General features: G+C 42.0%; 2 protein-coding genes and 1 non-coding gene across 4 annotated transcripts; 1 reads left to right on the top strand and 2 right to left on the bottom strand.

The window, feature by feature from the left end:
* Positions 1-12663: 12663 nt before the first annotated feature.
* On the top strand, positions 12664-19069 carry LOC123189656 (splicing factor U2AF-associated protein 2). Its single transcript, XM_044602119.1, has 13 exons — positions 12664-12922; positions 13565-13693; positions 13788-14011; positions 15250-15492; positions 15574-15666; positions 15808-15846; positions 16514-16603; positions 16693-16795; positions 16866-16946; positions 17337-17413; positions 17550-17630; positions 18356-18447; positions 18703-19069. The coding sequence occupies exons 1-13, from the start codon at positions 12838-12840 to the stop codon at positions 18827-18829; spliced, it is 1464 nt and encodes a 487-aa protein (XP_044458054.1). The 5' UTR covers positions 12664-12837; the 3' UTR covers positions 18830-19069.
* Positions 19070-19240: 171 nt separating this feature from the next.
* On the bottom strand, positions 19241-19316 carry TRNAM-CAU (transfer RNA methionine (anticodon CAU)). The gene has a single exon. It is a non-coding gene; the product is annotated as a tRNA-Met (tRNA).
* A 2399-nt stretch (positions 19317-21715) lies between these two features.
* LOC123189655 (corepressor interacting with RBPJ 1) lies at positions 21716-24123 on the bottom strand. Of its 2 annotated transcripts, none has more exons than XM_044602117.1 (5): positions 23770-24123; positions 23469-23570; positions 22544-22688; positions 22381-22427; positions 21716-22206 (listed from the first exon to the last, which is right to left on the bottom strand). In XM_044602117.1, the coding sequence occupies exons 1-5, from the start codon at positions 23857-23859 to the stop codon at positions 21997-21999; spliced, it is 594 nt and encodes a 197-aa protein (XP_044458052.1). In that variant the 5' UTR covers positions 23860-24123; the 3' UTR covers positions 21716-21996. The 2 variants fall into 2 exon arrangements, with proteins under 2 accessions (XP_044458052.1, XP_044458053.1); XM_044602118.1 differs by having other exon boundaries at positions 21716-22201; positions 23770-24080.
* Positions 24124-25440: the final 1317 nt, after the last annotated feature.

The following is a 25440-nucleotide window of genomic DNA, read 5'->3' as shown; positions in this document are numbered from 1 at the left end:
GGGGGGTGGGCTATTTATAGCCACTTGGCAAAATGGCCTGATTTGTCTGAAATGACCCTGGGTCACTAAGGAACTGACACGTGTTCCAAGGGTCAGATTTCAAACTCACACGGCAACTTTACTTGGGCTACAAGCAAAGCTGACTTGTCCGACTATGGACAAGATTCGCTCTCATAGTCTTCACTCGAAGACATAGGTTTTTGGTTAGGCATCACTTCAGTCATTCTAACTGGTTCTCTTGGACCCCACTTAATAGTACAGTGGTTCCTATGACTCAACACAAAAGAAAAAGAACTATAAAAGATCTAAGTCTTCGAGCTCCATAGGCTTCATGTGGTGTCTTCTCTTGTCATAGTCTTCAATGTGAATATCTTCATATACCACCTTTGACTTCAATGTCTTCATACATTTTTAGGGGTCATCTCTGGTAGGAAAACCGAATCAATGAGGGACTTCTACCTGTGTTATCCTGCAATTCTCATAAACACATTAGTCCCTCAACTAGGTTTGTCGTCAATACTCCAAAACCAACTAGGGGTGGCACTAGATGCACTTACAGATATAATGTTCATGCTCAACGCTGGCACCAAATAACAATTATTCAGGTCTAAAACTAATCCCGAAGGTAGATGTAGAGGTAGAATGCCGACCGCGATCACATCGAATTTGGAACCATTTCCCACGCGCATCGTCACCTCGTCCTTAGCCAATCTTCGCTCAATCTGTAGCCCCTGTTTCGAGTTGCAAATGTTAGCAACAGAACCAGTATCAAATACCCAGGTGCTACTGCAAGCATTAGTAAGGTACACATCAATAACATGTATATCACATATACCTTTGTTCACCTTGCCACCCTTCTTATCCACCAAATACTTGGGGCAGTTCTGCTTCCAGTGACCAGTCTGCTTGTAGTAGAAGCACTCAGTCTCAGGCTTAGGTCCAGACTTGGGTTTCTTCTCTTGAGCAGCAACTTGTTTGCCGTTCTTCTTGAAGTTCCCCTTCTTCTTCCCTTTGCCCTTTTTCTTGAAACTGGTGGTCTTATTGACCATCAACACTTGATGCTCCTTCTTGATTTCTACCTCCGCAGCCTTTAGCATCGCGAAGAGCTCGGGAATTGTCTTATTCATCCCTTGCATATTATAGTTCATCATGAAGCTTTTGTAGCTTGGTGGCAGTGATTGAAGAACTCTGTCAATGACACTATCAACAGGAAGATTAACTCCTAGTTGAGTCAGTGATTATGATACCCAGACATTTTGAGTATATGTTCACTGACATAACTATTCTCCTCCATCTTGCAGCTATAGAACTTATTGGAGACTTCATATCTCTCAATCCGGGCATTTGCTTGAAATATTAACTTCAATTCCTGGAACATCTCATATGCTCCATGACGTTCAAAACGTCGTTGAAGTCCCGGTTCTAAGCCGTAAAGCATGGCACACTAAACTATCGAGTAGTCATCAGCTTTACTCTGCCAAACGTTCTTAACATTGTCAGCAGCATCTGCAGTAGGCCTGGCACCCAGCGGTGCTTCCAGGACGTAATTCTTCTGTGTAGCAATGAGGATAATCCTCAAGTTACGGACCCAGTCCGTGTAATTGCTACCATCATCTTTCAACTTTGCTTTCTCAAGGTACGCATTAAAATTCAACGGAACAACAACACGAGCAATCTATCTACAATCAACATAGACAAGCAAGAAACTATCAGGTACTAAGTTCATGATAAATTTAAGTTCAATTAATCATATTACTTAAGAACTCCCACTTAGATAGACATCCCTCTAATCCTCTAAGTGATCATGTGATCCAAATCAACTAAACCATGTCTGATCATCACATGAGATGGAGTAGTTTCAATGGTGAACATCACTATGTTGATCATATCTACTATATGATTCATGCTCGACCTTTCGGTCTCAGTGTTCCGAGGCCATATCTGTTATATGCTAGGCTCGTCAAGTTTAACCTGAGTATTCCGCGTGTGCAACTGTTTTGCACCAGTTGTATTTGAACATAGAGCCTATCACCGATCATCACGTGGTGTCTCAGCACGAAGAACTTTCACAACGGTGCATACTCAGGGAGAACACTTATATCTTGATAATTTAGTGAGAGATCATCTTATAATGCTACCGTCAATTAAAGCAAGATAAGATGCATAAAAGATAAACATCACATGCAATCAATATAAGTGATATGATATGGCCATCATCATCTTGTGCTTGTGATCTCCATCTCCGAAGCACCGTCATGATCACCATCGTCACCGGCGCGACACCTTGATCTCCATCGTAGCATCGTTGTCGTCTCGCCAACTTATGCTTCTACAACTATTGCTACCGCTTAGTGATAAAGTAAAGCATTACAGGGCGATTGCATTGCATACAATAAAGTGACAACCATATGGCTCCTGCCAGTTGCCGATAACTTGGTTACAAAACATGATCATCTCATACAATAAAATATAGCATCATGCCTTGACCATATCACATCACAACATGCCCTGCAAAAACAAGTTAGATGTCCTCTACTTTGTTGTTGCAAAGTTTTACATGGCTGCTACGGGCTGAGCAAGAACCGTTCTTACCTACGCATCAAAACCACAACGATAGTTCGTCAAGTTAGTGATGTTTTAACCTTCTCAAGGACCGGATGTAGCCACACTTGGTTCAACTAAAGTTGGAGAAACTGACACCCGCCAGCCACCTGTGTGCAAAGCACGTCGGTAGAACCAGTCTCGCGTAAGCGTACGCGTAATGTCGGTCTGGGCCGCTTCGTCCAACAAATACCACCGAACCAAAGTATGACATGCTAGTAAGCAGTATGACTTGTATCGCCCACAACTCACTTGTGTTCTATTCGTGCATATGACATCTACGCATAAAACCTGGCTCGGATGCCACTGTTGGGGAACGTAGTAATTTCAAAAAAAATCCTACGCACACGCAAGATCATGGTGATGCATAGCAACGAGAGGGGAGAGTGTGTCCACGTACCCTCGTAGACCGGAAGCGGAAGCGTTAGCACAACGCGGTTGATGTAGTCGTACGTCTTCACTATCCGACCGATCAAGTACCGAACGCACAGCACCTCCGAGGTCTGCACACGTTCAACTCGATGACGTCCCTCAAACTCCGATCCAGCTGAGTGTTGAGGGAGAGTTTCGTCAGCACGATGGCGTGCTGATGATGATGATGTTCTACCGACGCAGGGCTTCGCCTAAGCACCGCTACAATATGAAAGAGGTGGATTATGGTGGAGGGGGGCACCGCACACGGCTAAGAGATCAAGAGATCAGTTGTTGTGTCTATGGGGTGCCCCCTCCTCCGTATATAAAGGGGGGAGGAGGAGAGGGCCGGCCAAGGGGGTGGCGTGCCCTAGGAGGGGGAAACCTACTCCAAGTAGGTTTGCCCCTCCCTTTCCTAGTCCAAGAAGGAGTGGGAGAGGGGAAAGGCAAGGCCCCCCCCCTTTCCTTGTCCTATTCGGACTCAAGGGGAGGGGCGTGCCTCTTGCCCTGGCCGGCCCCTCTCTCTCCACTAAGGCCCAACAAGGCCCATTAGTTCCCGGGGGGTTCCGGTAACCCCCAGTACTCCGATAAATGTTTGAAACCTTCCGGAACCTTTCTGGTGTCCAAACATAGTCGTCCAATATATCGATCTTTATGTCTTGACCATTTTGAGACTCCTCGTCATGTCCGTGATCACATCTAGGACTCCGAATTAGCTTCGGTACATCAAAACATATAAACTCATAATATAAACGTCATCTAACTTTAAGCGTGCAGACCCTACGGGTTCGAGAACTATGTAGACATGACCGAGACACGTCTCCAGTCAATAACCAATAGCGGAACCTGGATGCTCATATTGGCTCCTACATATTCTACGAAGATCTTTATCGGTCAAACCGCATAACAACATACGTTGTTCCCTTTGTCATCGGTATGTTACTTGCCCAAGATTCGATTGTCGGTATCTCAATACCTAGTTCAATCTCGTTACCGGCAAGTCTCTTTACTCGTTCCATAATATGTCATCCCGCAACTAACTCATTAGTTGCATTGCTTGCAAGGCTTATAGTGATGTGCATTACCGAGTGGGCCTAGAGATACCTCTCTGACAATCGGAGTGACAAATCCTAATCTCGAAATATGCCAACCCAGCAAGTACCTTTGGAGACACCTGTAGAGCACCTTTATAATCACCCGGTTATGTTGTGACGTTCGGTAGCACACAAAGTGTTCCTCCGATAAACGGGAGTTGCATAATCTCATAGTCATAGGAACATGTATAAGTCATGAAGAAAGCAATAGCAACAAACTAAATGATCAAGTGCTAAGCTAACGGAATGGGTCAAGTCAATCACATCATTCTCCTAATGATGTGATCCCTTTAATCAAATGGCAACTCTTTGTCTATGGCTAGGAAACATAACCATCTTTGATTAACGAGCTAGTCAAGTAGAGGCATACTAGTGACACTCTGTTTGTCTATGTATTCACGCATGTATCATGTTTCCGGTTAATACAATTCTAGCATGAATAATAAACATTTATCATGATATAAGGAAATAAATAATAACTTTATTATTGCCTCTAGGGCATATTTCCTTCAGGATCTTGTCTACATCGTATCATCGTTCTTATTGCATTACTCCATTTTTCCATGAACTTAATAGACTAGATGCATGCTGGCTAGCGGTCGATGTGTGGAGTAATAGCAGTAGATGGAGGCGGGAGTCGGTCTACTAATCTTGGACGTGATGCCTATGTAATGATCATTGCCTGGATATTGTCATAATTATTTAAAGTTCTATCAATTGCCCAACAGTAATTTGTTTACCCACCGTTTGCTATTTTTCTCGAGAGAAGCCACTAGTGAAACCTACGGCCCCCAGGTCTTCTTTCTCATATATTTGACTTGCGATCTACTTTTCCTTTGCATTTTCATTCAGATCTATTAAACCAAAAAAATACAAAAATACCTTGCTGCATTTTCTCTTTATTTATTTTATTTGGCGTTCGATTTATCAATCTACTACAATTTACCTCACGTCTGTTTGCCTATCTTGAGGCGTCGTACCCCGGAAGGGATTGACAACCCCTTTAACACGTCGGGTTGTGAGGTGTTGTTATTTGTGTGCAGGTGTTGCTTATGTTGTGTTGTTTGGTTCTCCTACTGGTTCGATACCTTGGTTTCATAACTGAGGGAAATACCTACCGCGTTGTGCTACATCATCCCTCCCTCTCCAGGGAAATACCGACATAGTTCCAGCTACCATCACACTTACAGGTCCCCTGCACCACCTTGAACTGATTCCACCTTAATTGCTTATAAATAACGAACCCTACGGTGTATTTTCAGAAGAACTTTATCGCTGCCACAGGTTCCTGTTCCGCAAAGATCCCATATGGAGGCATGTTTCGGAGCTCTGCCGAAGGGGGAAGCCATTCCCAGAGCCATCTTCATCAATCTTGATGCATCCATGATCATGTCTGAGTAGTCCTATTAGGACCTTAGGATCTGTAGTAGTATTATATGGTCTTATCTCTTTTTGGCTCTTCAATCCCATGTTCCCGTGAGCCTTCACACATGATCGGGATCAATTCGATGTAATTGGTGGTGTGTCTGTTGGAACACAATGAATTGTCACTTTATGATTAGAATTTTCATTAAAATCAATTGAATCTTTTAAGATTTATTTGTTATATAATTAAATAGCTTTGCATGCTATCTGATCTATCTATCTTCTTTGGCCAAGTTGATAGGTTTTTCTTCAGAGGGTGTGCTACTTTATAGTGGGTTCAATCTTGCGGTGTGTAGCGACCAGACCTCAAACAGTCTGATCTCTGTGCTCCAGTGTCATCTCTGGATCAGTAATGCTGACACCACACAGTACTCGGAGGATTTATAGCAGGGTAGCAATCACACACTTATTACATCGAGTGTCTCATAAGAGAACTTATTACAATAAATATGGCTTAAGGCCATCTAATAACGATAACAGCGGAAGGCTTGGAAGATAAGTGAGTCCATCAACTCCAACGGCATCACTGAGTATAGAACCACGACCTAAAAACTCCTTAATCATCGTCTGAAAAGTCTGCAACATTAATGTTGTAGCCCGAAATGGGTCAGCACATGGAATATGCTGGTAATGTAACACATAGAGATTAATGGAATGAAACAGCTATACTATATGCATATTTGGCTGGTGGAAAGCTCTATGGTTACAGTTTTGCGTAAAGCCAATTTTTCCCTACTTCAAAGGAATAATTTATTTAACTATCATGGTAGTTGTTAAACATTGAGAATGGTTGACAGCATTCTCAATCCCAATTAAGCATCATCGTTAACCATAACCCAGCAAAATTAATTTTTAGTAACATGTTGAGATTCACATGATAATCCAAGTACTAGATACTCAAGATGTCCATAACCGGGGACACGGCTAACCATGATTAGTTTATTACACTCTGCAGAGGTTTGCGCACTTTTTCCCACAAGACTCGATCGCCTCCGTTTGGTTTCTCGCACTACATGGTGTTTGAGAAGACGGATGACCGAGACATAGTCTTTCAGAAGCGCTAGCACCTTACGATCGGGTAGACCGTATCACCTACATCCCCTACATCTGCTAGTCTACCACTGTAAGAGTTCGCATGACTTAGTCAACTATGCTAGAGCCCATAATAGCTTGTGGCTGCACACGGAAGTTTCTAGTATGAATAGTCTCATGATCCTTTTGAGCCTGGGTGGCGGTCCAAAAGAAAACAGGCAAGTCCCGGAATACTCAGGTGCCTCAATCCACCCAGATGTGTGTTTAAGTTGCCACCTTAGATAAACCATTAATTAACAATCTCATATCTGTCATGGATATCACTCACCCAATCCACGTCTACTAGCATAGCATGACATAATAAGCAAACGTAGAAGTAACTCCCAAAGGTTTGATAATACACAGGTAATAGGTATTACCTCATCTACTTCCCATCCCGCAATTTAATTAGATCCTAATCATGCAATGTGTGAGGATTGATCTAATGCAAGAAAACTGGTAGTATAAAAGGTATGATCAAAGTGTTACTTGCCTTACTGATGATCCGCGAAACCTAACGATTCGAAGTAACAGGCGGCGCACTCCGGGTATTCTATCGCAGACAAACAAACAAGCATACAATAAGTACTCATCTAATGCACAGGTAAAACTCAAATAAGAGATCTAACCAGAAGGTTCAACTTAAGAACTCCGGTTGGCAAAAAGAATCAAATCGAATGAAGCAACGAAAGTCAAACGGCGAAAGAAAACAACTTCATTCTAATAATCTGGATCTAGGGCAAATTTTACAGTAGCAAAATCTTGTTTAAGTTGGTTAAACGGATAGAGGGTTTCGATACGAAACTCTAGGCACTTGAATCGCCTGATTCCGATAAACGAGCGAAAAGTTATACTAAAACGAAAATCGGATCAGGAATCGCGATCAGAAAAATCGCGGATTTAATCCGAGAAAAGAAAAACGACAAACGTTCGCTAGAACGAACGAACGGACGAACGCTCGCTATTTAAATAAACTAGAAAAACTGATCTATTTAAAAAACCGAATCTAAAAAAAAGACGGAAAAACCGATCTGATTTTAAAAAAAAAAACGATGGCACGGAAGTCGAGGCGCGGCGAACCTCGGCGGCGGCGGCGGCGCGTGGGGCGGGGCGGCTCGGGGCTAGGGTTTGCCCGGGTGGGCTGCCCCGGCTTTTAAAGCCTGCCGGGCCAGAGTCCCGGACGGACACAGCCCGGTTAGGTCGGTTCACTTTTTTTATTATTATTATTTCGCTTGGAAGAAAAATAAAAAGAAATACTAAACGTACTCCAAAAATTCCGAAATAAATTTTCACGGGCTTCTAAAATCAAGCCGCACAAGGTGAACATTTATTTGGGATCTAAATGCAATTTTGAGAAACGCACATTTTTCCTAAATTCAGATAAAACACCAAAAAACTCTGAAATAAAATCTTATTTGATTTTATTATTAAATCCTCAATATTTCTTTATTTTGGGAAAGTCATTTTATTCCCTCTCTAATATTTTTGTAATAGAAATAATTGATGATAAAATAAATAAAATCAAATGATCCTATTCTCAAAATTTGAGAGAACTCAAATATGAAAATAACGAAATCCCCAACTCTCTCCGTGGGTCATTGAGTTGCGTAGAGTTTCTAGGATCAACCAAAATGCAAAATAAAATATGATATGCATTGATGATCTAATGTATAACATTCCAAATTGAAAATTTGGGATGTTACACGGTGCTCTAACCTAGTGACAAAAATGGCCAAGATACATATTGTATTTTTTGCCACTAAGTATAAAACGACGGGGTTTTGTCATATTGATTGACTTTGTCATGTCTACATTATGTCATCTTGCTTATTATGATACTCTGTTTCTTACAAAATTAATACCTTGAGATGCACACTCAATATGGGTTTGGGGGTGGAGTATTAGTGGTAGATGTACTTGGATTAACGGTCTACTTATCATGGATGTAATGCTTATATGAGATTTTGACATGGATGATCATAGTTATAAATGTTGCTATTTAGTCAATTGCCCGATATGTATCCAACGCATCTATAATTTATGAAGTATTCATGTCATGTTTACAACAATTTTATATGGTTTTAGTATGATTTGATTAGAACTAACCCGGACTAACGTTGTTTTCAGTAGAACTACCGTGCTGTCATTTTTTGTGCAGAAATAAAAGTACTCGGAATGGGCTGAAAATTTACGGTGATTTTTATGGACCAAAAGAGACCCCCCGAAGCACTAGAGCTAGGCCAAGAAGTGGACCAGGAGGCCACAAGCCTGGGGGGCGCCCACCCCCCTAGGGCACGCCTCCCAAGCTTGTGGGCCCCTCGAGCACCCCTTTGATATGAGACTGACGCCAAAAACTCCTATAAATACCCCAAACCCCAGAAAGAACCCTAGATGAGAAGTTCCGCCGACGCAAGCCTTGATAGCCATGAAAAACCAATTGGGACCCCGTTCCGGCACCCTGCCGAAGGGGGAAATCATCACCGGAGGCCATCTTCATCATCCTGGTGGCCACCATGATGAGGAGGGAGCAGTTCACCCTCAGGGCTGAGGGTACGTACCAGTAGCTATGTGTTTGATCTGCCTCTCTCATGTTTTTGATTTGGCACGATCTTGATGTACTGCGAGCTTCGTCAATATATTTGAATCTTATGGTGTTCTTCCCTTTCTACCTTCTTGTGATGAATTGAGTCTTGCTCTTTCAAATGTCGTTATGTTGGATTGCATATTGGATTTGAGAACATTTGATGTATGTCTTGCATATGGATACCCGTGATGACAATGGGGTATTATATTGATTCACTTGATGTATGTTTTGGCACTCAACTCGCGGATTCCCGAGGTGACATTGGGGTAATCTATGCACTACAAAAAAAGACACATCCGTGACATCTTGGGCCGAACGAAATATTTTATGTCATGCTTATGACACTTCTATGACGATAATTGTGACAAAACCCGGTATCATCATAGATGTGGTGGACTCCTACTCTATGATAAAAAATCATGACAGAAAATTGGTTTTTCGTCCTGGGCGGGCCGGAGACGCACCTGCTTGACATTCTTTGGGTCGTCCATAATGGAAAAAATCATGGTAGAAGCGAGGGCGAGGAAAATTTTGGGGAGTTCCCGATTACGGTGGGTGGTCGGGGCCGAGCGATGCACGGAAGGATTGCGTGTTTCTCTCGTACACATACGCGCGTGTGTGCGAGGTCTTGGGCTCTAACTGAACCCGAACGAGACGTCCGCTTACTGAACCTGAGCGATTGCACTAGCTACATTACTGAACCTGAGCGATCGATCCCTTGGCTATTAACTGAACCCGAGTGATTCCTTCGCTACCGCTACTAACTGAACCCGAGCGATCGATCGCTGCTACTGCTGGTTACTGAAGCCGATCGAACCTGCTGCCTCTTGATGAACAGTGAACGTGGGGGTTGCGGTTGAACGAGTCGAGATGTACATGGTTGGGGTTGGATAAACAGTTCCCGGTGGGGGTTGGATGAATAGGACCCCGTGGTAGTATATAGGTCGTTGCCGCTGGATGAACAGGACCCCGAGAGAAGGACGCCACAGCCGAGCTGGTTGGGGTGGATGTATAGGACCCCGTGGAGGGCTGGTTGAATAGTATCCAGTGGAGGGCTGGATGAACAGTATCTGGTGGAGGCAGGAAGAAGAGGCGGTGGATGAACAATGCAGGTGGAGGCTGAAGCAAGCCGACGGTGGGTGAACAGTAACTTTTGGAGTCCCGTTTCGTGATACGCCACACCCCTCCGATGAACAGGACCCCCGTTTCGACCGTAGCACTCCAACACAAGTTCGTTTCCTCCGTTTTGCGGTACGCCACACCCCTCCCGATGAACAGGACCCCCGTTTCGACCATAGCGCTCCAACACAAGTCTGTTTCCTCCGTTTTGCGGTACACCACACCCCTCCTGATGAACAGGACCCTCATTTCGACCGTACCGCTCCAACACAAGTCCGTTTCCTCCGCTTTGCGGTACGCCACACCCCTCCCGATCAACAGGATGCCGTTTCGACCGTAGCCGGTCGAACAGAAGGCCGTTTCCTCCGTACCACGGTACGTCAGACCCCGTTTTGGCTGTTCCGCCAAGCCGGTTGGCTCCTGTTGAACATGACGCATTCTGACCCAGTCAGTTGCCTCCCGATGAACATGACATTGTTTCTCCATTTTGACCCAGCCGGTTGGCCGCCCGATGAACAGGACGTCATTGTTGTCGTCCGTTGCCTCTCCATGTACATGAGCCCTAGCCGTACGTATGCGCGAGTAGGCGTTCGATACCCCGCCCGTATGTACGTACGTGGCCGTATTTTTTGGCATGTGGATGTATGTATGTGTACATGGTTTAGAAGGGACTGCCTGAACTGCTACGTCGGGGGCTCTACTACTACATGTGCTGCTGCTTGCTCGGCCATGGTTCATCGTTACAGAGAGACCGATCGACCAGTATGTACGTACACGTTCGCGACAATGGTACGTACGCTTATAACCACCTCACTAAATAATTAAGATACAAACACAAGTACTAGTTACAACACCAACATGGAAGGAATAAAAACCAATAACACCATAATGCACCCTATAATAGGCACTTATAAACCATATGACAAAAAATGGATCATGAGATCCAGGGGTGGATTAAGCCCAGTGGGCCGCCCCGGGCCCCCTTTGTATATTGTAGCAACTGTTACAATATTGTGCTAAAGTATACAAAGGATTTGGGGCTCATGCCCCTGGCCTGCCCCCCTAGATCCGCCATTGATGAGATCTCATAGTCAACATTATATTTAATGTTGATGCATGACAAAGAAAAGAAGCAATACAACACATTAAGTCAATACTTACATAATGGAACAAGATGTCTTCAACAGACTGAACATTGCAAGTGCCACACATGAATCCAGTATAAAAAAAGTAGCTACCAAGCCCTATCGCTGTACGATGACAAATTACAAAACCTACAATTACATGCATACATAAATTCTATCCAACACACCAAATACTCCAGTTAAATACAATACCCCTCCCAATTACTATAGAAACCTTGTAAACTTTCACTAGAAAAGCACTAACAAACCTAATCACCATATTCAGAACATGCAAAACTACAAAAAAAACATCCACCACAAAGACCACATAACACAGTAGCATCTAAGAAAAATACATTCTTACTTCATCGGCTAGGAAACCAGTAGAATCCAACAATCTTACCCCCAAGCTGAGCACAAGCAACTGAACCAAATTCACCTATAACTATAAGCCCCGTTCAACAGCTAAGAACCGTAAAAATCAAACAATCCCAACCCAAGCAGAGCTGCGGAGGAGAACCACCCGAACGAAGACCCCTCTGTACGAATCGCCTGAAACAATGTGATAGTAAAGGTCGCATCACACATGAACACCTACCAATCCTAGGAATTGGGTGTGTGTGTGTGGGGGGGGGGAGCTAAACAAACCAAAAAAAAGATCTAAAGATGAACATGCACGACCAATTCAGGAGCAGCAGCAAGAGGGATGAGCAAACGAGCTAACAAACCGCTACACCCAACATGACTTTACGCTGGCAAAAAAAGCCACTGGAATCACCATGCAAAAAGAACGAGATAGTCGCTTCTCTCTTCAGTTCTCCCTACCTCTCCATGTAGCTTTATTTCGTTCTCTTCGAACGATGCAAAATGGACAAGAGGACAAGCAAGTGCCACGAGTGAAAAAACTCAAAGCAAAATATTAAGAGAAAGACAACCAATAATAGGTGGCTCACATGAAATCCGATAAGAAAAGCATGCTCAAAATGTTAAGTTGGTTCATCTCGCGACAGAAAAGTAACACAAATCGTGGCGCATCATCAGACCAAAATTTTGAACGAAAGACATTACATTTCAACCGGACAAAAATGTGCAAATCCGTTTAAATTTTCACTCTTCCACGCAACTATTCTCTCGGGATAGCTTTAGAGGTTTATGAATTCTCGGAAAAAAAACTTCACACATGTATGGTCTGGACCGACATTGATCGTGAAACCCTCTTGATCGGACGGCAGCGGCTTCCATCGGAGGGCACCGGCTCGACCCAGGTCTAGACCACTCTGGAAACCCCAGCCCCAAAAATTTCCTCCCCCTCTCCGGCGGTCGCTTCACGAAAAAGGATTTCGCGTCGCCGGCGGCGACGAGACCAGAATCTCCGGACCCAGCCTCCGCTCCCCCCGCGCGGAGGTCCATGGACGGCGGCGGCGAGGTGGGCTGGTACGTGCTCGGCCCGAGCCAGGAGCACGTCGGCCCCTACGCGCTCTCAGAGCTGCGAGGTACCTCCTCCCCCCTTCGACACCCAATCTTCTCGCTATATCTGCTAGTGGAAATGCGGACGCCGTTAACTCGCAAGCTGGGATTGAATCCTCGCAAAATCAGAGAAACTTGCGTGCGGCCTTGCTGCAATCCGAAAGGCCCCCTATTCACTAGTTCTGTATTTCCTGTGAGTATAAGCAAGTGTCAGAGTCTGGATGTGAGGTGGTGCAAATCTCAGTACCTGGTACTGTTAGATCGTGTCAATTGGGCGTGTTACTCATAAGCTCGCAATTTCCTTTGTAACCAGTAAATTGATGCTTCTTTTTTTGGATATGGAAGTAACGGTAGTAGCCCAGATGGCAGTTTTGAATTCGTGCTGTGGGGTTCTCCGTAGAGCGTATGAATCATTCTACAGTGTCATTCACTGCATTATCCACCACTGTTGCGTTATAGTAGTTCCTAACTCCAAAGCTGGCTCATCGATGAGTTGTTAGCACTGGCAGGTTGCGGGATAGGGTTTATGTCACGTTGTGAGGTTGCTTGCTTGTTTTGTGGGCGCATATTGTTTCAGAATGGCAGCTAGTAGCCCTTTTACATTCTGAAGATCTATGCGTCCTGTTTTCGATGTGATCTGGATTTGAGGAACTTGGCTCCCTGTACAGATCATTTTGCTAATGGGTACCTCAACGAGAGCACAATGCTCTGGGCGGAGGGGAGGAGTGAATGGACGCCACTATCTTCGATTCGAGAGCTGCATTCTGGGGTCACAAAGAAGGATCAACCTGAACAAGGTAGGAGTTTAGGGCTTTCTACATTCCCTTTAAAGCAAATTCAGTATGGTTCTTTTCAAGTATCTCCTAACGCTCTTCGAAATGGTTTCTTCAGAAACTGAAGATGATTTTGAGAAATTCCAGAAGGAGGTTATAGAAGCTGAGTCAGAGGTGGAAGGGCTGAAAGCAAAGGCTGCAGATGGTGACTTAAGCAAAGAGCATGTCATTGATGATCCCGATGAGCGGCCAGCATCCCCACCAGATGGTGTGGAAGAATTTACTGATGATGACGGCACCATCTACAAGTGGGATCGTACTCTGAGGGCAATGGTTCCTCAAGTAAGTGTTGCTTTTCTATTCCAACGCTAGGCTTTCCAGATAACCATTGTCAGATGAAAATTCATGATTTCTGATCACTTAGCTGTAATCATATAGTGGAACAAGTACCGACTATCTCAGCTACATGATTTATTAGCGTATAGGGCTTGTTAGTTCGGGAAATTTATTGCATGGCATGTGGCACCTTAGCCTTTTCATGTCAAAGTAAATTTTCTGATGGGCTTGTGCCATCTATTACTATTAGTCTTACCTGCTCCATGGTAAGATTTTAACCTGGACATGAGTATCAGTTCTATCTTTCTCTCCCAAACAGCCTTCTAGCTACCCTTTCAAAGAAGTAAACTATGTGTGGATATATACCCTTTGTATACGCAACTTTATAGAAATGAAGCCTCTTTTAACTTTACAGCGTACATTCTCATTGATTTATTATTGATAAATCAACCTAGAGAGGATGATCTCTATAGGGTTGCTCGATCTTTCATGATTGAACATAAGGAATAAATGAACAACTCAGTATTGAGTCCGAATAAGCAAAAATGTTGATCAGAAACAATAGCAAGTCATACTCTCACAGACCAACTCTGGAAATGGAATTGTAGTGTAAACCAGTGTGATCCTTCACAACTTGATGATCAACATCTATCCAATCGGAGTTTATTGTTCTCTCTCCTGTAACTCTCAATACACGATGACTCAGAGATGCCTTGTGGTGGCTCCCCAAATATAACTGACACTATCCAAACTTACTAATATTTACACCAAGTTATGAATACAAAGTTATTGTATGTGCTTGATCTGGTTGCATCAGTTTTAAAATTTTCCGTAAAATTTACCCTTCCATAAACAACTTTGAAGAAACCCAATTTCTAAAGTTCATACACACTTTCTCTTGATTTATCGTTCGTCGTCGCATTTCCTTTTTGTTTATCTATTTACAAAAATTAGTTTCAATGTTAGGTGGAAGTTTTATTCCTGAAAAAAGCTACTACATTTTTATTTTAACTAATAGTAGTCTAAGTTGCGGTTCAGCTGAGAATCTAATTTAGCTCCCCTCAGTCATTGCTAGTGTTGTCAATGCCTTATTCTTTAGGCCTAGGTGATGTTTTTTGATAAGAGTATTCTGTATTGCACCAGCTGTTCTTCCATAGGAAAAACACATTCTCTTATTCGTCTTGTTTAATGTTCCTTATTACCAGAGTTTATCAGCTAACCTGATTCCTTGTGTACCTTCTCAGAATGATGTATCGGGTGAAATGGACAACAATGGAGAGAATGACATATCATGTAAAAAGGATGACTATGAACTTGAAGACATGACTTTTGCACTCGAGGAAGAAGTATTTCAACCACCAGATATTCCTGGCTCGTCCACATTGGATGAAAACCATGCTTTAACTGAAAAAGAAAACAAAGTGCCAGAGAAGGTAGATAAAAGACTAGAAAAGAAGCGGAAGTCTGAGAAGCCAACTGAAAAGAAGGTAGTTCTCAAGTTACTCTTGAGGGACTTCTTGATAAGTTTTGCACAAGCTAATTCTTAAAAACTGTTTTTATTTGGGCAGGAACCTCAGAAACCTCCAGAAAGTTGGTTTGATCTCAAAGTCAACACACATGTCTATGTTACTGGTTTACCTGAAGATGTCACGGCTGAGGAGGTAAGTTTCTTCTATCTCCAAAAGCTGAGGCTACTCTTTGTTTTCCTCGTAGGAAGACCGTTCTCAAAATGAACTATAACATGTTCATAGCTATACAAAAAGTTACTAGTTCTGACATCTGATAGTGGATTTCGTTTGCAGATTGTAGAGGTATTTTCCAAGTGTGGAATTATAAAGGAGGTATACATTTTTTTCCATTTCTGGCAGAGACAGCTTAAACTTGATCAGACTGATTTCTCATCTTGAACCTTGATGGTCTTCCCATTCCTAAACTTGGTTTTATCCGTAGTCAGTACACTCACAGATCCATGTTTGCTGCTTGTGCATGTAACTACTGTGTTTCAAAATTCAAAATTTGATTTGTTCAGAATCTTGCTATCTTCACGTTTTCATGTCAAAGATGTTCAGTTTGTGTTCAGCATGACTGTCAAATCTAGTGAATTCCAGCTATCTGGACTTTTAGTAGGTATTGATGATAGTAGATATCGTCATATTGAAAATTTTAGCCATATATTATCTTTGGATGGATTATTAATTAAACTGTACATGATTATGATATTTATTTACTACTCCCTCTGTAACTTAATATAAGACGTTTTTTTGACACTGTCATGGACTCTAAAAACGTCTTATAAAAAGTTACAGAGGGAGTACTACTCTGTCCCAAAATATAAGACGTTTTTGCAGTTTAAATTGAACTGCAAAAACGCCTTATATTTTAGGACAGAGGTAGTATATCCTATATTTGGATAGCTTTGTTCTTATCTTATTCGTAATCAATATTCTGTTCCTGAGATTCAGAGTACTGAACTACTGATGCACTTCTAATGTGTTTGTGATGATATAGGATCCAGAGACAAGGAAACCCCGAGTGAAGATCTATACTGACAAGGAAACAGGCAGGAAAAAGGGTGATGCACTTGTGACCTATCTCAAGGTATTGCCTTACTGAACTTGTCAGATTGACTGAGCTTACTAGTTACTACGGAATTTTATTTACTGTGTACTTCTCTTTCAATGATCCAGGAGCCTTCTGTACCTTTAGCAATTCAATTATTGGATGGAACATCATTCCGTCCTGGTGGTAAGACCCTAATGACTGTTAGCGTGGCCAAATTTCAGCAGAAAGGTAAGTTCACAATTTATTAAAGCAACATGAACTGCAAAATATATACTACTAATGGTTTCATCTGCTTCAGGTGACGTTTTTTTGGCAAAGAAGGCAGATAAGCAAAAGAAAAAGAAAGGCAAGAAGGTTGAAGATAAGATGCTGGGATGGGGTAATTTCTATCTTTAAATTATGTCAATTTTTTTATTATGGTTGATTTGAATACGTGTACCCAGCGATCAGTTTCTGTTGCTTCAATGTCGACATAACCGAACTGTAGGTCGTGTTCAAGCTTTGCATGTTTCATGCTAATTAGGGATGTGTCATGTTGAGAATAATATGATGTGCTTCTAAATCTTTTCTTACTAGCAGATAGCCCTAAAAGAATTAAGCTGCAAAAACTATTGGTTGTACGCAGGGTTTACATTTATCATTACGCCGTTGGTTGATGAGCAGTTACTTTTTCATTATTATCTGCATTTCTTGCAAGCAAACTAGCTTTATCTTGAGATCAAAATCCCATTTACTTATTTTTATTCTTGTGACAATGTTCTGTTATTAGGTGGACATGATGATAAGAAGGTGATGATTCCTACTCAGGTGATTTTGGCGAATATGTTCAGTCCTGCTGAATTGAGAGTAAGTAATTATGGAAGTATTCTTGATGTGCCCTTTTCGTATGGAACAAATGAGTCGTTTCAGATAGCTCCTGTTGGTATAGGAACTTTTTTGCTCATGTCGGTTTTATTAAGAATGAAGTTCCTGATCATTGCAGAATGATGAAACCCTTCTTCCTGAACTTGAGGTAGATGTTAGAGAGGAATGCGTGAAGTTTGGTCCGATCGACAATGTCAAGGTACTTTTTAATTGCACTCATATGTCTTTACTTGTCATCATAGGAAAATCATAACAAATAGATTAGTTTGATTAGAGAAAAGGGAATGTTAAAAAGTTGTTTGCTTCTTTAGCTGTGCTTCTTCCTAATCATATAGAAGCTTGATATGATCAAGAACCATTTGGAGTACGAAAGTTCCTGGCTGTTGCCACTTTTTGAGTTTAACCTGTGTAACCAGTCTCTGAAAGACATACTGGAGAACTGCATCCGCATTCTACACCAAACTGACTGATCCTTGTTTATTGCGATGCCAAAGCTGGCCATATGGGTACTGGTCCTGTGAGAATGTGTTACTTAGTCTGGAAAAGGCAAACAGACTAATGGGTGAGAGTATGCAAGCTGAGTAGCCAAGGTCTTTAATCCACATAAGTATGGGCTGGTGTGTTTCATTTTAGCAGGACTATATAGTAGCAAGTATATTTATAAACCATTCAGCACCATGCTCTATGAGTCTGCTGCTACGAGTTTCATTTACTTGTTCCTATCTTCACCTGTCCAGAAATTAGATCTGATCTTACATCTGCCCTCTCTGAACTAGTGTTAAGCTTTGTTGTGATTATTGATGAAATATATAGAAAATCCCCAGAATGAGCCGTAACTGAGCAAACGCCTAACCACCAGTAAGTTTTGGTGGTTTCTTTTCTCTTTTCCAGCTTACCACTTTTGTTTACATGTTGCTGTGGCAGGTTTGCGAAAATCATCCACAAGGGGTTGTATTGGTAAAGTTCAAAGACCGGAAAGATGGTCTCAAATGCATAGAGAAGATGAATGGAAGATGGTAGGTTTTAACGTAAAATCATTGCGCCATTCTTTTCCTCTTGGTTTTTGATATGGTAAAGCATTAAAATAGTTATGTTTGGTCTGCATCCTGAGTTTGTCAAATCCATTTGCGAGATTCGTTTCAAGTGTCAGAAAAAAAAAGTTATCTTGTGAACACTTTGGAGAAAGGAGGGAAGGAGCTGATGTTGAGATTGTGCATGCTTTGGTTTCCTACCTAGGAAAAGGGTTTTTAACTACATTCCTTGTCGCGCAGGTTTGGTGGGAAGCAAATACACGCGAGCGAGGATGACGGTTCGATCAAACACGCTCTGATCCGTGACTACGACGCTGAGGTATCAAGGCTGGAGCGCTTTGGAGAAGAGTTGGAAGAATCTACATAGGAAGTTTTTCGATCACCCAGCAGTTTAGGGCTGTTTTGTAGCTGATAGCGTGAAATTTACAAGAACAACGAAACAGAAAAGAGCAGCTGGGCCATCTGTTTGTCCGATTATTCATATTGTGACTGCTTCTGGGTTAGCTTTAAGCAGCGGAGTTGTTACATCAGCTAAACGTTGTCCTAATATACTCCTACGTTACAGAGATTGATCATTTTTGCCATGCTAACATGTACAACTTGCTTATTTTGCATCGTCCCGTTGTGCTCAGTTCATGATATATGCTGCCGTTGTTAGAAAATCATCACTGCCAAAATCTCCTCCCCAGCGAAGACCAAGATGACGCAGAACGTTATGATGCCAATGGACGAGATTGCAAACAGAGAAAACGCAGCACGCACAAAAGAAAAACATAATTGTCTGAGCCCAGGTTCGAACTGGGGGGACCTTTAGTGTATGAGACTAACGTGATAACCAACTACACCACCCAGACGTTGTTGTAAGCAAGCGAACTAACGTGCTATTTATATAATAAGACGTTTCTCCTGGTAGACAAGTAGCACGGCGTTACAAATCCTTCGCCTGGCCTTTTACAGAATGAACACCACCACCGGGAAAGGTAAATTTGTAATAAAACTCTGCTGGTAACCCAAGCAGCAAGGCGATACAAAATCCTTCACCTGACCTTTTACAAAGTGAACGCCACCACCGTGCAGTGCCAGGCTAATTTTTTTCAAATAATACAATTTTTATATTAAATTTTAGAAATATTACGTTGTATTTATATTTTTTAAAAATATTATCCAGTTGGCCTACTGCTGGCCGATTAGATCCAATCGGCCTACTGCTGGCCGATAGGCCCCCAGTCAGCCCACTGCCGGTCGATTGGATCCAGTCGGCCCACTGCTGGCCGATTGGCCCCAGTCGGCCCACTGCTGGCCTATTGGCACTCAGTCTGTTTTCTCTAGGCCGACAGGTGCATGCACCCATCTATTTGTTGAATAGGTATTTGAAAAATGTTGAAGAAGTATTTGAAAAAATGTTGATCATGCATATAAAAATGTTAATCAAGCATTTTTTAAAAATGTTGCACAAGTATTTGAAAATGTTGAACAAATATTTGAAAACCGTCGAATAGGTATGTGAACAATGTTGAAGAAGTATTTTAAAAAATGTTGATCATGTATATATAAAAATGTTAATCAAGCATTTGCAACAAATGTTGAAGGCATATTTAAAAAAAATGTTGAACAAGTATTTGAAAAAAAATATTGAACAAGTATTTTAAAAAATATTGATCATGTAAATAAAAATGTTGATCATGTATATAAAAATGTTGAACAAGTATTTGAAAAAATTTGAACAAGTATTTAATTTTTTTGAACAAGTATTTAAAAAAATATAGAAAAAAGAAAAAAAAAGAATGAAATAATGGAGAAGACCGGCTCAGTCATCTCTAGTTGGTCGTGATCCCTTTTCTAACCAGCAATTGGAAACTAATGCGGTGGTTAGCTGCTCTGGTGATTGCCATGGAGACCAGGCATCGATCCCCAACGTGGCTAATAACTACCCCACCAGCTTTCAGATGTTAAACTTTTTTTCAAATACTTGTTTAACATTTTTTTAAATACTTGTTCAACATATTCTAAATACTTGTTCAACATTTTTATATACATGATCAACATTTTTACAAATACTTGTTCAACATTTTTATATACATGATTATTATTTTTTCAAACACTTGTTGAACATTTTTACAAGTACTTGTTCAACATTTTTATATACATGATTAATATTTTTTCAAATATTTTTCAACATTTTTTAAAATACTTGTTCAACATCTTTTGCAAATGCTTGATTAACATTTTTATATACATGATCAACATTTTTTAAAATGCTTCTTTAATATTTTCATATACCTATTCAACATTTTTGAAATATTTGTTCAACAACTTTAAAATACTTGTTTAATATTTTTTTAATGCTTGATTAATATTTTTATATGCATGATCAACATTTTTTTCAAATACTTCTTCAACATTTTTCAAATACCTATTTATCAGATAAATGGGTGCATGCACCTGTCGGCCTAGAGGAAGCAGACTGGGTGTCAATCGGCCAGCAGTGGGCCGACTGAGGCCAATCGGCCAACAGTGGACCGACTGGATCCAATCAGCCCGCAGTGGGCCATTGGGGGCCAATCGGCCAGCAGCAGGCCGACTGGGTCCAATCGATCAGCAGTAGGCCGATTGGTTAATATTTTTAAAAAATATAATTACAGCGTAATATTTCTGAAATTTAATATAAAAAATGTATTATTTTAAAAAAATTAGCCAGTGCCAGTGTGCCATCGGGAGATGTCAAAAAAGAAAAGAAAAAAAATCACCGGGAAAGATAAATTTTGTTCATTTGCAAGGATGCTACACTTTTTTTCTTCTCTGCCAATTGTTAGCAAGGTAATACCTCTACTTTTTTATAAAAATTAATGTCATACTACACTGAATTTGACCAAGTTTATCCACAAATACCAAATCAGTATCATCAGATTCATTATGATATTTTTTTTCATATTTTACTTATTTTGTATTGTACTATCGTTCAAATGAACTGCAAAAGTCTTAAAAAAAATTTGAGGGAAAAAAATCTTATATTTAGTTACTGAAGAGAAACTGCAAAAACATCTTATATTTAGTTACAGAGGTAGAACATGTGTATATATATAGTACTACGTGTTAATATTTTTTTTGTGTGAATTTAATCAAACATAGAGACGGAGGGGACTGTATTTTTCATAGCTCACAGCAAATACACCAACAGAGAAGCCAATTCTCATAAAAGAGATCTAAAGATCAACCAAAGATAAATAATATAAATATCAAGTTCTGAAAAGAATTAAAGCAGTTCAAATCGAATATAAATACTGTCACTATCCATCAAGTACAACAATGTAACAATGATTTGATATTTCTTACAAGTTGCAGGATACCATATAATGGTTCAACACCTAAACCTCCAGTTACCGAACATTCTGTTGAGAAACAACATGGAAACTGGTTCCCACAACCTTCTGAGAGTCGTCTCAATAGAATACAATCAACACCCACCAATTGACGATTCAAAATGATATGACCTCAGGTGCAAGCAAATTGGTATTGGGCGTATCGATATAGCATCTAATTCTTTGCATTCCCAAAGAATTTCGAGAGGCGAACAGGGCCTTCCTCCTCGCTGTCACTTCCCGCATGCTTGGATCGGGACCTGTGCTTCTTATCTTTCTTACTTCGCTTTGATCTTGATCGGGATCGGGATTTTCTTGAACCCCTGTCCTCATCATCACTACTTGATGATTCTGATGAGCTGGAACTTTCTGACGAACTTCTGTGCTGTAAGAATGCAGAAGTGAGCAAGTAGGACCATTTTTGTTTCCCAAATTCATCCCAACAGGAGAAGGTAAAAAAAATGCTTATATCTAGAATCATTTATATAGCGGATACTTTTTGGTGTTTTCCATTCATCATGATGTGGCCAATTATTACATTTGTATTTGAGAGTAATACCTTCCTCCTCTTTTTAATCCGTTTCTTTGCGTCCTTTTCCTTCTTTTCTGTATCCATAATTCTTTGTCAGAAACTCAACACATGGGATAGATTTAAGAAAGAGTTCACCTACTGGGACCTAAATGTAACAAACATCGTTCAGCACGTCATTAAGTTGATTTACCTTTCTTGGAAGATGATGATTTTGACTTTACAACGTCTCTTCCACGACCAAGCTTTTGGGCCCTTTCAGCATCCAGTTGAGCTCTATACTCTCTCATCATTTTATCTTTGTCAGCCTCCACCTCACCTCTCTTTAGCTCCTCGTCCTATAGGGGACAAGAGCATCATTAATTACTATGAAGGTACTGATAATAGATAACTATTATAGCCACACAGTGACCTTATAAGTACAAAAAGGCTGAGCCTGATCTATAGTGCTAACTAGTAAGCCAATAACCATGTGGAGTCAATGCAGAAAACAATAAAGCTTTGCCAAGTAAACCCCACCCCGCCTAATGCGGACCTAGGTTGATCTGTTTGGAATCAGCATATACATACTCCGTCTAAGTTGCTATTTATCAAAGAGAACAAGTGAAAACCAAGTAAATGGCATCATTAGACTTCTGAAGCTAGGTAAACTATCGTGGATGGCTGCAATAATGGGTGTGCCACTGACAAATGGTTGTACTACCTTTTACGGTAGCACGAGTCTAATGTCTGATGGCAAACCGATGCTAGAGAAACTCAAAGGTCAGCAAACCAGAGGAAGGACGACTAGACCCTGGGTGGCACAGGACCAAGCTTCCACTGCCAAAGTTCAGGCTGCTAATTTCCCTCCTATGCTACAACGTAGCTTAATTCGTTGCTATATGCACTATAAAGTCAATCGCCATTCCACACCAGGCCAAAACAAACTTGGGCATCACATACAAGGCAGTATGCCTGAAATTCAGCTTCCATCATACATTTAACATAAAATAGGAGCACAAATAGCACATCGCAGAGCTTAAGCAGCAGCATGGATAAAATCATGGCCAAAATTACAGAGCGAAGAAACTAAATCCACCAACAAAAGCCAGCAGAGAGCAAGCCGAGGCCGCGCATACCTTCTGCTTCTTCTTGAACTCCTCCCACGTGAGGGTGTGGGTCTTGTTGAGGCTGGCCAAGCGCGCCGCGTGCCACTCTGGAGAATGAAATGAACCGTCCGTCTGTGACGGCCCTCGTTAGTAAAAGTCCCCTCATCATCAAAAGGAAAAGAAAGCATCTACAAGCAGCAAGATTCGCCATGGACGTCCCGGCAGATCTAGATAGGGTTTGCGGGCGGAGCAATCAGATATGGATTGCTGCGAGCTTGGAACTAGGGGGGATTAAGGATCTGTGGTAAGGGGGGTGAGGAAGGGGACCGACCATGCCGTCTTCCTCCCCTTCGCCGGGGGCGCCGGAGGACGAGCCCAGCCGCGCCCGCTGCATCGCCTTGTACGCCTGGTTCTTCCCCATCCTCGATTGCTGGGCCGAGAACCAGATTGGAACCGTGCGGGGCGGAGGGGGAGGCGGAGTGGAGTGGAGATCCCTTTTTCCTCCCTCCTTTTGGTACGACGCGTGCGGCCGCGAGTTATGACGGGTGATGGCGATGACGCCGATAAGGTAAAGGAGAAGATGGGGGAAGGGGAAGGAAGGCCTCCCCTCCTCTGGCTCTGGCCTGTGGGAGGAACTCTCCGCCCGCGGGCTGCTGCTGCGGCCGCGTGTCTACCGTCTGATCGGAACTGGATGGCTGGATACCGGTCTTCATATGCTACCATGATACGGACGTCTGAACCGTTGGATCTCAGATCCGACGGCATATAAGGAGTTGTTGTACCTGCACGCAATTTCAAGATTCTTCGATGATTTTTTTTGTAAAATGTTTAATAGCTCATAGGAGCCGTTTGATCTGATATCCAACGTTACCAAGAGCCCGTATCACGGTATCACCTAAACGTTGGTAGCACATGATATTTCCCCAGGTCGGATTGAGCAAGGGCGCATCTCTTCTTTGTTTATATTAGCATAAATGTACGTGTGTTGCAACAAAAGAAAACATTACTTCGTATGAATTAAAGTTTGTTGGTTGACATTTGAGGATCGTGGTGTGAGCTCAAGACATGGGTTATGACCCGAGTAAATTAATTTGGTTGAATAACATTAACTTTAGATTGTCAGTTCTAATGGTCAAGGAGGTGTCAAATTCATTTAGGAAGAAAAATACATTGAGATGGCATGAGATCGGAGCAAACGTACTACACACTCACCCAACCCGATATAGTTGAGTTCGTTGGATCACCTCCCCTCCCCTCTTCCTCCCGTCCGATGACTTTAATGTGAAGTTGTTGTTGATAAACATAATAGAAAACAAAACAAAAAAATTACCCTACAAATTAAGTTCCCAGGATCACTGTGAAGATCCATACAAGGTTGTTGGTGTACTAAGACATGAGTGCCTTAGTACCCTAACTCGTGCACATGTAGTTGTAGCCTTCCCAACGACAGGGCTTTGCCAGAGGGCATCTCCACACAAGGCATAAGACTTGGTTATTAAAACCATGAAGAAGACCTCTAGGCAGGCCGTCAGGAAGTACTAAGTTAGTATTGAAGATCAATACTTTGGTTGCCGGCAAGCTACTTAACGACAAGCGAAGACCCGGCAAGCTCCGTGGCCGGTAAGCTCCCACTACAGTTCCATCGCTCCACCTCAGCGGCACACCAGTCGCCTGTCAAATAGGTGTCGAGCGGGAGGGCTGTTTGGTGAGCTATGTCTGGGCACATGTCAGCTCACCACCGAAGATACAACTTTAATGACACCCGTCCCAGAGGCGTGTCAAGATTATAAGAGGTAGTTGGGCGAATGGCACAGAAGGGGAGACGGTCATTGCTGACAAGCATCACCAGCGTGACACCTCACGGCAAATTTAATGCATTTGTCCTAACCCGCCAGAGTTAGGTATGTTGGGGAACGTAGCAGAATTTTAAAATTTTCTACGCATCACCAAGATCAATCTATGGAGTCATCTAGCAACGAGGGAGAGGGAAGTGCATCTACAT

The sequence above is a fragment of the Triticum aestivum genome, chromosome 2A (assembly GCF_018294505.1).
Source record: "Triticum aestivum cultivar Chinese Spring chromosome 2A, IWGSC CS RefSeq v2.1, whole genome shotgun sequence".
Classification (NCBI taxonomy): Eukaryota; Viridiplantae; Streptophyta; class Magnoliopsida; order Poales; family Poaceae; genus Triticum; species Triticum aestivum.
Note: the sequence above shows the minus strand (reverse complement) of the source record. Positions and strands in the feature narration are given on the sequence as shown.